At 40.1% G+C, this 17,455-nt stretch overlaps 1 protein-coding gene across 1 annotated transcript; it reads left to right on the top strand.

Moving 5' to 3' along the window:
* The first annotated feature begins 12,250 nt into the window (after positions 1-12,250).
* LOC144217510 (vomeronasal type-1 receptor 4-like) lies at positions 12,251-13,228 on the top strand. Its single transcript, XM_077747117.1, has one exon. It carries the CDS (start codon positions 12,251-12,253, stop codon positions 13,226-13,228), a length of 978 nt encoding a protein of 325 aa, XP_077603243.1.
* The last annotated feature ends 4,227 nt before the right edge of the window (positions 13,229-17,455 follow it).

The raw sequence follows: 17,455 nt of genomic DNA, 5'->3' as shown, positions 1-17,455 counted from the left end.
TTATTGTCAAGTTGAATAACGGACAATGTATACAGTGTGCTCTTGGTTTTGAGAGTAGATTCCCGTGGTTATCGCTTCCATACCACACCCAGTGTTCATCCCCACAAGTGGCCTCCTTAGTGCCCATCACCCATCTTCTCTCCCCACCCCCGTTGACCCTCAGTTTGTTCTCTGTATTTAAGAGTCTCTTATGGTTTGCTTCCCTCTGTCTTTGTAACAATTTTTTTCCTCTTCCCTTCCCCCGTGGTCTTTGGTTAAGTTTCTCAAGTTACACATATATGAATGAAAACATATGATATCTTTCTCTGACTGACTTATTTCATTTAGCATAATATCCTCCAGTTCCATCCACATTGCTGCGAATGGCAGGATTTCTTTATTTCTCCTTGCCAAGTAGTATTCCATTGTATATGTAAACCACATCTTCTTTATCCATTCATCAGTTGATGGACATTTAGGCTCTTTCCATAACTTGGCTATTGTTGAAAGTGCTGCTATAGACTTTGGGGTACATGGCCTCTATGAATCTGCACTCCTGTATCCTTTGGATTAATTCCTAGTAGTGCTGTTGCTGGGTCATAGGATAGTTCTAGTTTTACTCTTTTGAGGAACCTCCGCACTTTTCCAGAGTGGCTGCACCAGTTGCATTCCCACCAGCAGTGCAAGAGGGTTCCCATTTCTTCACAACCTCACCACCATCTGTTGTTTCCTGAGTTGTTAATTTTAGCCACTGTGACCGGTGTGAAGTGGTATCTCATTGTGGTTTTGATTTGTATTTTCCTGATGATGAGTGATGTTGAGTATCATTTCATGTGTCTGTTGGCCATCTGGATGTCTTTGGAAATGTCTATTCATGTCTTCTGCCCATTTCTTCACTGGATCATTAGTTTTTTGAGTGTTGAGTTTGGTAAGTTCTTTACAGATTTTGGATACTGACCCTTTATCTGATATGTCATTTGCAAATATCTTTTCCCATTCCATCAGTTGCCTTTTAGTTTTGTTGGTTGTTTCCTTTGCCATGCAGAAGCGTTTTATCTTGATTAGGTCCCAATAGTTCATGTTTGCTTTTAATTCCCTTGCCTTTGGAGATGTGTTGAGTAAGAAATTGCTTAGGCTGAGGTCAAAGAGATTGTTGCCTGTTTTCTCCTCTAGGATTATTAATGGTTTCCTGTCTTACATTTAGGTCTTTCATCCATTTTGAGTTTATTTTTGTGTATGGTGTAGGAAAGTGGTCTAGTTTCATTCTTCTGCCTCTTGCTGTCCAGTTCTCCCAACACCATTTGCTAAAGAGACTGTATTTTTTCCATTGGCTCCTCTTTCCTGCTTTGTCAAAGACTGCTTGGCCATACATTTGTGAGTCTGATTCTGGGTTCTCTATTATATTCCATTGGTCTCTGTGTTTGTTTTCATTCTAATACTGTACTGTCTTAATGATTACAGCTTTGTAGTAGAAGCTAAAGTCTGGGATTGTGATGCCTCCTGCTTTGGTTTTCTTCAATATTACCTTGGCTATTCGGAGTCTTTTGTGGTTCCATACAAATTTTAAGATTGTTTGTTCTAGCTTTGTGAAGAATGCTGGTGCAATTTTGATGTGATTACTTTTTGAATGTGTAGATTGCTTTGGTTAGTATTGAATTTTAACAATGTTCTTGCAATCCATGAGCATGGAATGTTTTTCCATTTCTTTGTGTCTTCTTCCATTTCCTTCATAAGTTTTCTATAGTTTTCAGCACACAGATCTTTTACATCTTTGGTTAGGTTTATTCCTAGGTATTTTATGATTCTTGGTGCAATTATAAATGGGATAGATTTCTTGATTTCTCTTTCTGTTGCTTCATTATTGGTGTATAGAAATGCAGCTAATTTCTGTACATTGATTTTGTACTCTGCAACTTTGCTGAATTTTGTATCAGTTCCAGCAGTTTTTTGGTGATTTTTTGGGTTTTCCATGTAGAATATCATGTCATCTGCGAAAAGTGAAAGTTTGAACTCTTCTTTGCCAATTTGGATGCCTTTTATTTTATTTTGTTGCCTGATTGCTGAGGCTAGGTCTTCCAACACTACGTTAAACAACAATGGTAAGAGTGGACATCTCTGTCGTGTTCCTGATCTCAGGGGAAAAGCTTTCAGTTTTTCCCCATTGAGCATGATATTAGCTGTGGGCTTTTCATATATGGCTTTTATGAAGTTTTGGTATGTTCCTTCTATCCCAGCTTTCTTAAGGGTTTTTATTAAGAAAATGTGCTGTATTTTATCAAATGCTTTTTCTGCATCTATTGACAGGATCATATGATTCTTACCCTTTCATTAATGTGATGTGTCACATTGATTGATTTGCGAATATTGAACCAGTCCTGCAGTTCAGGAATGAATCCCACTTGATCATGGTGAATACTTCTTTTTATATGCTTTTGATTTGCTAGTATCTTGTTGAGAATTTTTGCATCTCTGTTCATCAAGGATATTGGCCTGTAATTCTCCGTGTTAGTGGGGTCTCTGGTTTGGGAATCAAAGTAATGCTGGCTTAGTAGAATGAGTCTGGAAGCTTTCCTTTGTTTCTATTTTTTGGAACAGTTTGAGAAGAAGAGGAATTAACTCTTCTTTTAATGTCTGGTAGAATTTCCCTGGGAAGCCATCTGCCCAGGACTCTTATCTGTTGGGAGATTTTTTTTTTTTATTATTATTTTTTATTTTATTTTTTTAATGTTTTATTTATTTCCAGGAGAGAGAGAGAGAGAGACAGTGCGAGCAGGGGAGGGTCAGAGAGAGAGGGAGTCACAGACTGAAACAGGCTCCAGGCTCTGAGCTGGCAGTCAGCACAGAGCCCGACGCGGGGCTCGAACCCACGAACCGCGAGATCATGACCTAAGCGAAAGTCGGACGCTCAACCGACTAAGCCACCCAGGCGCCCCGGGAGATTTTTGATAATTGATTTCATTTCTTTGCTAGTTATGGGTCTGTTCAAATTTTCTATTTCTTCCCTTTTGAGTTTCGGTAGCATGTGGGTATCTAGGAATTTGTCCATTTCTTCCAGTTTGTCCAGTTTGTTGGCATTTAATTTTTCATAGTATTCTCTGATAGTTGTTTGTATTTCTGAGGAGTTCTTTGGGATAAATCCAATTTCATTCGTACTTTTATCTATTTGGGTCCTCTTTCTTTTTGAGAAATCTGGCTAAGGGTTTATCAATTTTGTTTATTTTTTCAAAAAGCAAGCTCTTACTTTCATTGATCTGTTCTGTCTTTTTGGATTTTATATTGTTTATTTCTACTCTAATCTTTCTTATTTCTCTTCTTCTGCTGGCCTTGGGTTTCTTTGCTGTTCTGCTTCTAGTTCCTTTAGGTGTGCTGTTAGATTTTGTATTTGGGATTTTTCTTGTTTCTTGAGATAGGCCTGGATTGCAGTGTATATTCCTCTTAGGACGGCCTTTGCTGCATCCCAAGGGGTTTGGACTATTGGGTTTTCATTTTCATTTGTTTCCATATATTTTTTAATTTCTTCTTTAATTGCCAGGTTGACCCATTAAGTCTTTAATAGGATGTTCTTTAATCTCCATGCATTTGGAGGTTTTCCATACGTTTTCCTGTGGTTTATTTCAAGTTTCATAGCATTGTAATCTGAAAGTGTGCATGGTATGATCTCAGCTCTTTTATATTTATTAAGGGCTGTTTTATGACCCAGTATGTGATCTTTCTTGGAGAATGTTCCATGTGCACTCAAGAAGAATGTGTATTCTTCTGCTTCTGGATGAACAGTTTTGAGTATATCTGTCAAGTCCATCTGGTCCAGTGTATCATTTAAGGCCATTGTTTCTTTTTTGATTTTCTTCCTAGATGATCTGTCCATGGCTGTAAATGGAGTATTAACATCACCTGCAATTACTGTATTCTTATCAATAAGATTGCTTATGTTTACGATTAATGTTTTATATATTTGGGTGTTCAAAATTGGGTGCATAAACATAATTATCAACTCTTCTTGATGGATAGACCCCATAATTATGATATAATGCCCTTCTTCATCTCTTGTTACAGCTTTTAGTTTAAAATCTAGTTTGTCTGATATAAATGTGGTTATTCCAGCTTTCTTTTGACTTCCAGGAGCATGATAGATGTTTCTCCATCCCATCACTTTCAATCTGAAGGTGTCCTCAGGTCTAAAATGGTCTCTTGTAGACAGCAAATAGATAGATCTTATTTTTTTGTCCATTCTGATACCCTGTGTCTTTTGATTGGAGCATTTAGTCCATTTACATTCAGCATTATTATTGAAAGATATGGATTTAGTGTCATTGTGTTATCTGTAGGTTTCATGCTTGTGGTGATGTCTCTGGTCCTTTGTGGTCTTTGTAGCATTTCACTCACAGAGTCCCCCTTAGGATCTCCTGCAGTGCTTGTTTATGAACTCTTTCAGTTTTTGTTTGTCTGGGAATGCCTTTATCTCTCCTTCTATTCTGAATGACAGCCTTGCTGGCTAAAGGATTCTTAGCTGCATGTTTTTCCTATTCAGCACATTGAATATTTCCTGCCACTCCCTTGTGGCCTGCCAAGTTTCAGTTGATAGGTTTGCTACTACCCTTATGTGTCTACCCTAGTAGGTTAAAGCCTGTTAGTCCCCAGCTGCTTTCAGAATTCTCTCTTTATCTTTGTATTTTGTCAGTTTCACTGTAATGTGTCATGGAGAAGATCGATTCCTGTTATGTCTGAAGGGGGTTCCCTGTGCCTCCTGGACTTCAATGTCTGTTTCCTTCCCCAGATTGGGGAAGTTCTCAGCTATGATTTGCTTAAGTACACCTTCTGCCCCTTTCTCTCTCCTTTCTTATGGAACTCCTATAATATGGATATTATTATGTTTCATTGAATCATTTAGTTCTCTAATTCTCCCTTCACGGTCTAGAATTTTTTTAATCTCTCTTTTTCTTAGCTTCATCTTTTTCTGTAATTATATCTTCGATTTCACTATTCTCCCCTCTGCCTCTTCAGTCCTCACTGCCACCATATCTAGTTTATTTTTCACCTCATTTACACCATTTCTTAATTTGTCATGACTATTTTTTATTTAAAAAAATTTTTAATGTTTATTTTTGAGAGATAAAGACAGAGCATAAATGGGGGTGGGACAGAGAGAGAAAGAGAGAGGGAGACTAGAATCTGAAACAGGCTCTAGGCTATGAGCTGTCAGCACATTGCCCAATGCAGGGCTGGAACTTGGGAACAGTGAGATCACGACCTAGACCAAATTGGACACTTAACCAACTGAGCCACTCAGACCTGGGTTCGTGGCCTGAAGAACACTGAGAAAATAGGTTTCTGTGGTTTCCACCCCCCAGCCTTGGATACTTTGTCACTGGCAGCTTTAGCAGACTAAACCCCCACCCACATCACCGTGCTGTGTGCATCACCCTTGTTTTCTATCTTTGTGCTCTTCCCGCCGCACTTTTTATCCTGCTGTGTTACACAGCCATGAACTGCCCCTCTCCCTGCATTTCTACAGCCAGAGCTCACAGAACTACTGAAATGCTGGTCATGTAAAATGTCCTTGTGGGGTCTGCAGTTGGAGGCATACAGGGGCAGACATGGGTCCCCATTCTTGCATTTTCAGGCTTGGACACATAAAAAGTTTTCCTTCATACGAACGTGTTTTTGAGATGCATACACCTGGTAAATGAGAGATTTTGTGAGAGTGAGGCAGCGAGTGGTGTGAGGGTGTGCGTTGTGAGTGTGTTTGAGTGTGAGTGTAAGTCTGTATGTGGTCCCTGTGCACATAAGTGTCTGTGGGTGTGAGACTGAATATGACAGGATGGGAAAGACTAAGGGCGCCTGGGTGGCTCAGTCAGTTAAGCATTGGACTTTGGCTCAGGTCATGATCTTATAGCTCATGAGTTCTAGCCCCACGTCAGGCTCTGCACTGACAGCTCAGAGCCTGGATCCTGCTTCAGATTCTGTGTCTCCCTGTCTCTCTGTGTTCCTCCCCTGTCTGTCTCTGTGAAAAATAAAGATTAAAAAAGAAAAGACTATGCAAGTGTATATTTCAATGTGTTTGAGTTGGTGAGTGTGCATTGTGTGTGTGTGTACGTGTGCTTGAGTGTGTAAATGTGCATGTGTGTCCACCTGTGTGTTGCAAAATGGGCTATCAGTCATATGGCTCTATCCCTGTATGGAGAAATTGGGGAGAGCATGGATATAGTGAACATTTAATGTCACCAAAAGGGTGGTTTGGCTTTGCCTTCACCTCCTGGGAGGGGATCTCCACCCCTTGGAATGTCAAGCGCATCTATTTTTTTGGTCTGGGATTGGACCATGAGACAGTCTCACAGTGTGATTTATGCTGGGGCCTCGGGCCACGGGGAGAAAGGCTGTGCACTGAAGGTATCAGCCAGACCGCACAAGAACAGGTGGCTCAGTGCCAGCCACCCTGACAGCATGTGATGGAGCTCCAGTAGAAAGTGTGTGCACGTAGGCTGGAGTGACCATCCCTGGTGGCAGTACACTGAGTATGGTCCAGTACCAGTGCCTGGGGAGTAATCCATCCATCACTTCGCAGAGAGAGGAGCCTGGAGCGTTTCCCTTGGTGCTCTTACTGAACTTTGCCCCATGCATTTCTTCCCTATTTGATATTAACCTGTATCCTTTCCTTGTGACAAACCATAACAGTGAGTACAACAGCTCTCAGTGAGTCTGTGGGTCCTTTTGGAGAATTCTGTGAGCTCAGCATTGTTTTGGGAACCCCAAACTTCCTTCCACTTGATATCAGAAGTAGGTGTGGCGCTAGGTAGACTCTGGTTCCTCTAACTTCCCGTATGGACAGAAAACCCTCACAGGGGAATGGATAGTGGACCCTGTTGAGATTGTGTATTTGTCTGTTGGTAAATCCATACAAATGACCTTTGGCTTGTATATTTTTTATTCATTAATTGTGTGAGCCTCAAGTGCTCCCTGTTGAAAAGTAGCAAAGGTAGGCATAAAGACCTCTGGTAACAGCCCAGTGCTGCTGAATTGACAGAACAACACTGGCTTCTCTGACAGTTAGAAGAATGGTAGAACCTGCTTATGAAATCATGGAATCCTGTTACTTGTATTTCTGAGAGTCACTTTGATAAACATATGTTTTTCTTATAGGATAGTGTTCTAGATTTCCTTTGATTCCCAGAGTCAATATTATTATAATGTCATTTTGATAATATTTGCATACGATGATTCTCAGTATAATTTGTAGTCATAAAAATGAGACCTGGGGTACCTGGTGGCTCAGTCGGTTGAGCACCCAAGTCTTGACTTCAGCTCAGGTCACAGTCTCACAGTTCATGGGTTCAGGCCCCCCATCTGGCTCTGTGCTGACAGTAAGGATCCTGCTTGGGTCTCTCTCTCTCTCTCTCTCTCTCTCTCTCTCTCTTCCTCCCTCTGCCCCTCCCATCCTATCTCTCTCTCAAAATAAAATAAACTTTAAAAAATGAGTCCCATAATTTCTTCTTTTCTTGAGTTCCATGATTTCAAATATTAATTATTGGTACACTCTCTTTTATATCTCTTTAGATATCCTTGCTGGATTCTGAGTCCATGTATTTTCTCAATTCTCAAATAACGATGCAGCTTAGAAGAAAGAAGACAAAAAATGACCTAGATTTCTAGTGAAAGGACTTCTCAGGGAATCGGGATGCCTGTGAGACACATATCTCACTGCCAGTCCCTTATGTGTCTGACATTAGTATTTACTGCTGCTTCCCTAGGAGACCCTCAGGGGTCATGAAAAGTAAGAGTCCCTCCTAAAGCAGACAACAGTCTCTTTGGAGATACTCACAAACTTATAATTGGATTTGGTAATTAGTACTGGGAGAAAGTTTTTCAGAAGTATTATCAGCTACTGAAGCCTGTGCTGTCATCGCCACTTCATGTGAAATGATAATTGCAGTTCAGAGGGGACGAGAGGTTAACAGTTCACAAACCCTTATCTCTGGTCTGGCTGCCTCCCTCCCTCACATGTACTGGCTGCTGTGACCTTCACATGGACCCCCCATCCTTCAACGGGAAGGAGTCCAGTGAGTTGTTTCTATTTCAATCTGAGAGGCAGAGCCCGTAAGGAAGGACGTGTAAGTAAGTGTTCATGTCTGGAAAGGGATTCTGAGGGTTGGGACAGATCAGGGGCAAAGCTAAAGAGGGAGATGGAATAGTTCCTTGAGTATGGGCTGAGCTTGGAGGGAGAGATGAGGATCCTGGACCCTGGACCCACACCTGATGGCTGCTAATGCAGTTTAATGAATCTTCCCTAGGACGGTTACTAATGAAAATGGCAGTGACAAGGAAGAATAATTTTGAAGGTGTTTTAGGGGCATAGTTATGAAATCTGCTGCTCACATTCCTTTGCAGGAATCATAGATTAAGTTTTCAGGGTTAGTAGAGGTGTGCTTACAATGCCTTGAGAGCTCGAACTGTTTCCAGTGATCTATAGAAATAGTGTATATGAATTTGTTTCTAGATATTTTTGTTAAGTTTATTTTTCTGTAACTCTAGTATGTCATGCACTTACTGGAGATAGTAATCGTGCCTGTACTGAAACCATCTGAGGTCTCTTGACTAATGGAAGATTCCTTTACCTCTTGAAGTTAGAGAAGCAATATTAAGGAAATGGTAACTTTATAATTATGGGTTTCAGAAAACAGCTGTCACAAACACATGTATCTTGTCATATTATCTCTGGTTTAATAATATTCTAACATCATTCCCAAGCTCACAACTCATTTCCTTATGGTTTCAACATAAACGATACGCAAGATTCCATATTCCCAGATGCTCTTCTACTGTCTTCTGTCTTTCACAAATATTGCCTGATGTCCAGTAGTTTTGCTTAATGTGGGATTTAATGCTTACTCATTTGAACCAAAATTATTAATAACGTAGTTTCTGTCTCACACTGTTTAATTACACATTATATAATTTCTTTTTGCTTCACAGCTCAGGGAACAAGGTAATATTGTCCCATAGTGTATTCAGTGCCACTGTATTTTTCTTCCTGGCATGACAGCAAATGAGTCTTTCTGCTGAATTCATACTGAGCAAATGCTTCATTCACCAAATCCAGCTAAGACCCTTGCGAAGTTTCTTGTAGGATTAGCCTAGAGAATAAATCATTAAAGAAAATGGAAACTTTATGAGCAAATTTGTCAAGGGAAAGAAAAATAGTATGAAATGAAATGGAAGAGTGTTTTTAAAAATGCAATACAGGTCATATTTGAATTTTTTTAATTTTTTTTTTTTTTTAATTTCTGAGAGAGAGAGAGATAGCATGAGCAGGGGAGGGTCAGAGAGAGAGGGAGACACAGAATCTGAAACAGGCTCCAGGCTCTGAGCTAGCTGTCAGCACAGAGCCCAGTGCAGGGCTTGGACCCACGAACTGTGAGATCATGACCTGAGCTGAAGTTGGATGTTTAACCGACTGAGCCATCCAGGTGCCCCATTATACAGGTCATATTTGAAACCACGGCTGACATGGATTGTTTCTGGAGCCCGAGGTTGGGGCACTGTCGGCCCTAGCCTGTCAGGGTCAGTCTCCACTCAGCCCCTGACCGGTGTGTGAATTTAGATATGTCATTTCTCTGTCTCTGAGTTCTCCTTATCTCTACAATGAAAATAATGTCAGTGTCTCCATCATGCAGCAAGGAAAATTTTAAAAATGATTTCATATTTAACGGCAGTATAGCAGAGACTCATGCATTTTAAGTGCCATGTAAAGGTTATTCATTCCATTCTTGGAAGCCCTTTAACAAAACTACATTGAAGAAATATATCTCAGGGAGTATATTGGATTTCAGATGATATGATCAATCTAGTCCACATGACATCATCTAGTGCAGGATCCTCTGGGTCTGAAGACAAATACCAGTCACTGGCAACTGGCCCTAGATTCTTGACAGTAAGAGTCATCTCCTTTCTTATCTGGGACTCTTGCTGGAATCCTGGGCATTTTCTCTTCGTTACTATCATCTTGCACTTTATTCTGTAAGATGCAGGTTGAGGTTCACAGCTTTGGTTCTAAAACATCTGGTTGTAGTGTTTTCTTGTTCATGCCTTTAATAGGCATCCCCAAGCTAATGGCAGCCTTCAGGTGAAGCATTTCTTCAGTGACTTTTGAGTACACATCTGTCTTCTGTCCCCACAGTGCTGGCAGGGTGTGTCCGTTGGCAAAGCTGCCTCTTCTGTGTCTCCAGGCATCACGAGCAGCCTGGGCACCTCCAGGTGGGTGGAAATTAAAGTATAGCCCAACCCCCTCCCCGGATTTGGGGATTTCCATTTTCCTTTGCTCGTTTCTTTATATGCTGGTAAATATCCCTTTCCTGTAGGATTTCCAAATGGAGCAACAAACCCATCACAGAGAACAGAGATTTAGGATTCTGCTCTGCTGAATTTTGTGACTAATTCGCAGACTCAATATTGTTACTGTTCCCTGAGCCTTCATTGTTGGGCTCAGTTCTGGGCCTGCAGATCTGTGAGTTTCATCCACACAGACTCTGTCAGCAGGTCACACACATTCACAGGACAACCTTTTCCCGCTACTTACAGGGTTTTTTCGGTTTTGTTTGTTGTTGTCATGCATTTTCAGAAATTACAGACAATACACAGGTTGTAAGCGCAGAGGTCAGTGGAATTCATGGTTGACCACACCTCTGTACACAACACCTGGATCAAGAAAAGAGTGCTGTAGTTCTTCAGAAACCGTCTTGCACCGCTGTCTCTACCTCCAAGAACATAAGTCTATTGCACAGATTTGTGGGAGTGGCATCTAGGGACATAGGTTTGCATCTACTCTAACGTTTAAGAGAGTACTTCACTTTGCCTGTTTTGTACTTTACATAAATGGAACCATATGGTGTGACCTCTCTCATATTGCCATTTCTTCCCCATTCCATCAGATGTCATGAATTTATCTGTATTGCTATATATTTCTGCTTCCATTCAATAGCACTGCTGTATAGGACACCATTGTGTAAATATGAGTCAGTTGATTTATTCTATTAATGGGCAGGTGGGTAGTTTTTAGTTTGGGACTATTTTGAGTAATGAGTAGTGCTGGCATATAAACCCTGTGACTAGTCTTATTGATGATTAATGCACATATTTCTGTTGAATGTATTTGCAGGAGTAGAATTTTTGGGACGTAGGGTTATATTTGGACCTCTAAAGTGGCTACAACATAGTTTTCCAAACGTGTGCATCACTTGTAACACCTGCCAGCAGTATCTGGGATTCCAGAGCCTTGTTACTTCTGTCATTTCCAGTTTATATGTTTCAGTGCTGTTTAGCATTATATTTAGGTAGTGGTTATATTTTAGTTGTCCTGTTTACTAAGGATATTAAATACTCCTACACATGGAGGACCTGGATGGCTCAGTTGCTTGAGTGTCCAACTTCGGCTCAGGTCATGATCTTGTGGTTCGTTGATTCAGGCCCCGCTTTGGGCTCTGTGCTGACAGCTCAGAGCCTGGAGCCTGCTTCAGGTCCTGTGTCTCCCTCTCTCTCTGCCCCTCTCCCACTCATGCTCTGTCTGTCTCTGTCTGTCTCATAAATGAATAAACATTTAAAAGTCCTTAAATACTTTTACATATGTATTATCTACTGAATAACTTCTTTTAAAAAAATTCTGTTGGAATGCTTTGCCCATTGTTTATTTTGTTGTGTGGTTTGTAGTAGTTCTTTATGCTGGTTACAAGTTGTGTGTGTGTGTGTGTTGATGAGAACTACCCTTAATTTTAATATAAACTAAAGTCATTTCACCTGTATGATTAATATGTTCTGTTCTATTAAGAAATATCTTCTTTAAAAAAGTATTTTCTTATTCTAAGACCATAGAAATATCTTGTTTAGTTTTCTAAAAACAACAACAAAAACCATTATTTTTCTTTAAAATTTAGATGAGCAATCCATTGAGAATTGATCTGTTTTATGACATAGGTAGTGACTGAGGGTCCCTCCACCCCCAGTACAGCTAGTGAATTTCAGCTTTTTCTGAAAATGTTCTATTTACATTCATTCCCTTTGCTCTCACTTGCCATTTCTTCCTCCAGGCTAAACTGTCATCCTCAGTGCTGACTTTTCAGTGAAATACACTAGCTATCTCTCTGTTATTCTCGTCTCATGACGTCTTGGCAACCAAACAGGAGCACATAATGAAATCTTTTGGTATCAGAAATCTTCAGTGAGCCTTTTTGCTCAGAAGAATGATTGTTGCCATGATTTGAAAGTAAACGTGTTGAATGACAGAATGCCCTGCAGGGATTGGATAGTAGGAATAATCTTCTTGTCACAGACCATAGTTGGAATTGTGGACAATTTCTCTCTTCTTTACCATTACCTGTTCGTTTACCTCACGGAACGCAGGGTGAGGTCCACCCATTTGATTCTCAAGCACCTGACTATAGCCAACTCCTTGGTCATTCTCTCTAAAGGAGTCCCCCAGACCATGGCATCTTTTGGGTTGAAACATTTTTTCAATGAGTTTGGATGCAAACTTATTTTGTATGTTCAGAGAGTGGGCAGGGGAATGTCCATTGGCAGCACCTTCCTCTTGAGTGTCTTCCAGACCATCACAATCAGCCCCATGAACTCCTGTTGGAAGGATCTTAAAGTCAAAGCCCCAAAATCTGTTGGCTTCTCCATTTACCTCTGTTGGATCCAGTTCATGCTTATAAATTTAGTTTTTCCTCTGTTATTTGTGCCTAGCAACTGGAGCATGAAAAACTTCACAAAGAAAGGAGATTTGGGGTATTGTCTTGCTGTAGATCATGACACAATCACCGTTACCGTGTATGCAGCGTTGATAGTATTTCCTGAAGCTTCATTTTGTGTGCTCACAATCTGGACCAGTGGCTGCATGATCTTCATCCTGCACAGACACAAGCAGCAGGTCCAGCACATTCACAGCACTAATGTCTCCCCCAGATCCTCTGCTGAGACAAGAGCCACCCAGAGCATCCTCATCCTGGTGAGCACCTTTGTGTCTTTCTACTTCCTCTCCTCCATCTTTCATGTTAGCATTGCTCTTAATTATAATCCCATCTGGTGGCTGGTGAACACTGCTGCCATGATTTCTCTGTGTTTTCCAGCTGTCTGCCCCTTTCTGCTTATGGGCCAGGTCTCTGCTATACCCAGAGGCTGCTTTGCATGGATAACGAATATAAAATTTCCTACTCTTATCAGAAATATGTTAAGTGAATGTTTTTGCACCATATTTAGTTCTTGATGCATCGCCATCAAAAACTGAGTTCACAAAGTAATGGAGAAATGCCATGTCTTTCTACACCCCACCCTAATGGGCATTGGGCTTTCTTCAGCTGTTTGAACTTGGAACCTGCATTCCTGTAGTGGAGGCGAATGAAGCAGCTTGGCCTCATGAGCCTAATCAAGTGATGCTTACAGAAAATGTAATAGATTGGGTCCTCGCTCACGTGTCAGATTCCTAGAGTGGCTGACCAACTGGTCTACGTGGGGAAGTGTTTTCCCTGTCCATGTTTTACGTGTCCATGCTTTAGCTCTTTCCAGAATGTCATGTCGTTAGAACAATATGTTGTGTAGTCTTTGCAGATTGGACTCTTTCACTTAGGAAGGTGCTCTTAAGGTTCTCCCATGTCTTTTCCTGGCTTGATAGTTCATTTATTTTTAGTGATAAATAATGTGCCATTGTCTAGATACATCATAGCTTTTTTAACCATTCACCTACTTGGTTACTTCCAAGTTTGGGCAGTTATGCAGATGTTCCTATAAACATTTATGTGCCAGGTTTTACCTGGAAATAAGTTTTCAGCTCATTTGTATAAATACCAAGGAATGTGATTGTTAGATTGTGCTAAGTATATTTTGAGTTTTGTAAGAAACCAAGTGAATGATAGTATTTGTTGCTTGGTATCCTTACTAGCATTCACTGGTGTCAGGATTTTGGATTTTGGCCATTGTAATAGATGCATAGTGACAACTCATTTTCCTTTTCAGTTGTCTAATGATACAAGATGTAGAGCATATTTCATGTGCTTCATTTGCCATCCAATGTTTCTTCTTTGATGAGGTGTTTATTGTACTCTTTTTCTCATTTTTAAATAATGGGGTTTTTTTGCATTCTTATTAGGCTTTGAGGGTGTTCTTTGTGTATTCCAATACCAGTCCTTTTAGAAATGTGCTTTGCATATACTTTACCCCAATCTGTGCCTTGTTTTCTCATTCTCTTGACAGAGTTTTTTGCACAACAAAAGTTATTAATTTTAGTGAGATCCAAATTATTATTACCTCCATGGATTGTGCCTTTGGTGTTGTATCAAAAAAGTGATGAAACCTAGGTCCTCTAGGTTTTCTCCTATGTCATCTAAGAATTTTATAGTTAGGCATTTCATATTTACATCTGTGATTAATTCTGAGTTGAATTTTGTGAAAGGAATAAGGTTTGTGTCTAGATACATTTTTTTTTGCACACTGATGTCCATTTGTCCACCTTTTCTCCATTGTATTGCTTTGCTTCCTTTGTCAAAGATCAGTTGACTATATTTGTATGGGTCCATTTTTGAGCTGTCCATTATGTTCCTTTGATCTATTTATGTATTCATTTGCTAATACCACAGTGTCTTGATTACTGTATATTTAAAAAATTTTTAATGTTTATTTTTTGAGAGAGCATAAGTGGGGGAGGGGCAGGGAGACAGGGAAACAGAATCTGAAGCAGGCTCCAGGCTCTGAGCTGTCAGCACAGGGCCTGACACAGGGCCTGAACTCACGAACCACGAGATCATGACCTGAGCCAAAGTTGGCTTAACCGTCTGACCACCCAGGCACCCCACTGATGACTGTATATTTATAGTAAGTCTTGAAATCAAGTTCTCTGACTTTGTTCAGCGCCCTCAGTGTTTTGTTTGCTACTGTGTGTCTTTTGCCTGTCTATATAAACTTTAGAATCAGTATGTTGATATCCACAGAATAATTTGCTATTTAGTTTGGGATTGCATTGAATCTGTAAGTCAAGTTGGGAAGAATGACACTTTGACACTGTTGAGTCTGTCTGTATACCTGAAATCTCTCTCCATTTATTTTGTTCTTCTTTGATTTTGTTCTATCATCTAGCTTTCTTCATGTAGATCCTGCTCATACTGTGTTAGACGTATACCCAAGTATAACGTCCTTTTCTGGTAGTGTAAAGTTACTGTGTTTTTAATTTCAAATTCCACTTGTTCATTGCTGGCTTGTGTACTGTCTTCGTTGGTTTGAGCTGTTATAACAAAGTAACAGACTGTTAGGTGGTTTATAAACAACAGATGTTTCTCAGAATTCTAGAGGCTGGAAGTCCGAGATCAATGTGCTGGCTAATTTAGGTATCTAGTGAGAGCCCTATTTCTTGGCTGCAAAAGGCTGTTTTCTTGTTGGATTCTCATATGGTGGAGAGTAAGAGCTCTCTAAGGTCCCTTGTATAAGGTCACTAATCTCATTCATGAGGGTTCCACTGTCGTGCAGTCACTGACTTCCCAGGGGCACCACTTCCACACATTATCACATTGTGCATTAAAATTGCTCTATATGAAATTTAGGTGGATAATAGTATTAACCTCGTATCCTTCAGTCTTGCTATAATCATTTTATAGTTCCAAAAGTTTTTTTCTTTTTGATTCTATGGAGTTTCTACATAGACCATGTGGTCTGTGAACAAGACACTTTTATTTCTTGGTTCAGAATGTCTGTTCTACTCTTTTTTCTTACTGCATTAGCTAGGACTTCTAGTACAATCTTGAACAAGAATGGTGAGAGAAGGGGCGCCTGGGTGGNAAAAAAAAAAAAAAAAAAAAAAAAAAAAAGTGAGAGAAGACATCCTTGCCACTGAGATGTACATTTCAGGAGTGCATTTTATGGGGGGGCGCCTGGGTGGCTCAGTTGATTAAACATCCAACTCTTGATTTCAGCTCAAATCATAATCTCGTGGTTGTGAGATCAAGCCCTGCTTTGGGCTCCATACTGGGTGTAGAGCCTGCTTAAGCTTCTCTCTCCCCCTCTGGAGGGGTTGTGGGAGGGGGGATGGGCTAGATGGATAAGGGTCATTGAGGAAGACAATTGTTGGGATGAGCACTGAGTGTTACACATAAGGGATGAATCACTGGATTCTACTCCTGAAATCATTATTGCACTATATGCTAACTCGCCTTTAAATTTAAAAATAAAAATAATAAATTAAGTTCCAGTATCTATTGCAATAATGTAGGACAGAAATGATCAGTCTTGTGGCAATAATAGAAGAATTGGATATAAGGTAAAATGAATATATTGTGTTCCCCAAATCCTGGTATTAGTTTTGTGGGGTATCAAAGGGTCTCCTAGCTCCACCTTACTAGATTCTAGTTCACAATTTCATACTGTCCTACTTTTTCCACTGAACTAAAAAGGCATAAAGGGACTCTTATTCTTCATATCTATAAAGCACTTACTTTGTACCTCTTACTGTCCTGGGTGCGTTATCATGTTACACAACTCTTAAAAGAATCTTTAACTTGTACATTTTTTCAAAATTTTCAATGTAGTAACACAGAGAAAAAATGTAAAATATATATAAAATGGGTTAAGGAAAAATTTCTAAATAAAAAGAATTTTACTAGAGTTGAAAGAATCATATAATGCTTAATAGAATCACAAATTGAGATTTTTATAACTTTTGAAAAACTCTTCTACTAAGATTATTGAATCATAATCTACTGTCTGATAAACACTGCCACACATTAATGATCATGAAACTAGTGTAAAAGCATCTGAGGCAATTTATCTAAACAGTATTTCAGTATTTCACTTACAACAGTTATACTGGGTAAAGGGTCCTATGTATGTAGCAGGAAAGGATGAGTAAGAAATTATTAGCATGAAGAAAACGGGTCTCTCCTAACCAGGCAATCAGGAGGTTTAAGAGTAAACATTCTGTGTTGTATTCGAATCTCACTCCAGTTTTTTGCTTTTTGGTTTTTGGTATTTGACCACGGACAGACAGCTTGTAAGCCTCAGCCCTCTCTCAACTGCCTTCCCTGAATTTGCTACAGCTTGGGGTATAATTCATTCTCTCTCTCTCTAATTCACTCTCTCTCCCTCCCTCTCTCCCTCCCTCTCCCCCCTCTCCCTCACACACACACACACACACACACACAGACTACTGCACACATTCAATGCATCTCCCTCTTCCCCTCTACAAGTGGCCAAATTTAGAAGCCCAAGTGCTCCTTTGTTTGATGCCCAAGGAAGATCAAACCACACCCACCCACTGTCTATTATAAACTCCGTAGAAACCTGAAGCGAGTCTCCTCCTCTTGCTCTCTCCAGCCATTTTTGTGGCAACTTTGGAAACCTGTCCTGCTCTCCCTAGAAAGTCTCATTGTGCTTTAAATATCTTCATGCCCTTTTTGGTGATTAGCACTACTCATCTTGATACCCAAGGCTAAATTTCAGATAGCAGTTCATC

This window comes from Crocuta crocuta, unplaced genomic scaffold, assembly GCF_008692635.1.
Source record: "Crocuta crocuta isolate KB4526 unplaced genomic scaffold, BGI_CrCroc_1.0 scaffold334, whole genome shotgun sequence".
NCBI lineage: Eukaryota > Metazoa > Chordata > Mammalia > Carnivora > Hyaenidae > Crocuta > Crocuta crocuta.
The sequence above is the reverse complement of the archived record's forward strand: the minus strand, read 5'-3'. Positions and strand labels throughout refer to the sequence as shown.

What these genes read in the sequence shown, in the direction of transcription:
- LOC144217510 (XM_077747117.1), top strand. Translation starts at nt 12,251, where the DNA reads ATGCCCTGCAGGGATTGGATAGTAGGAATAATCTTCTTGTCACAGACC.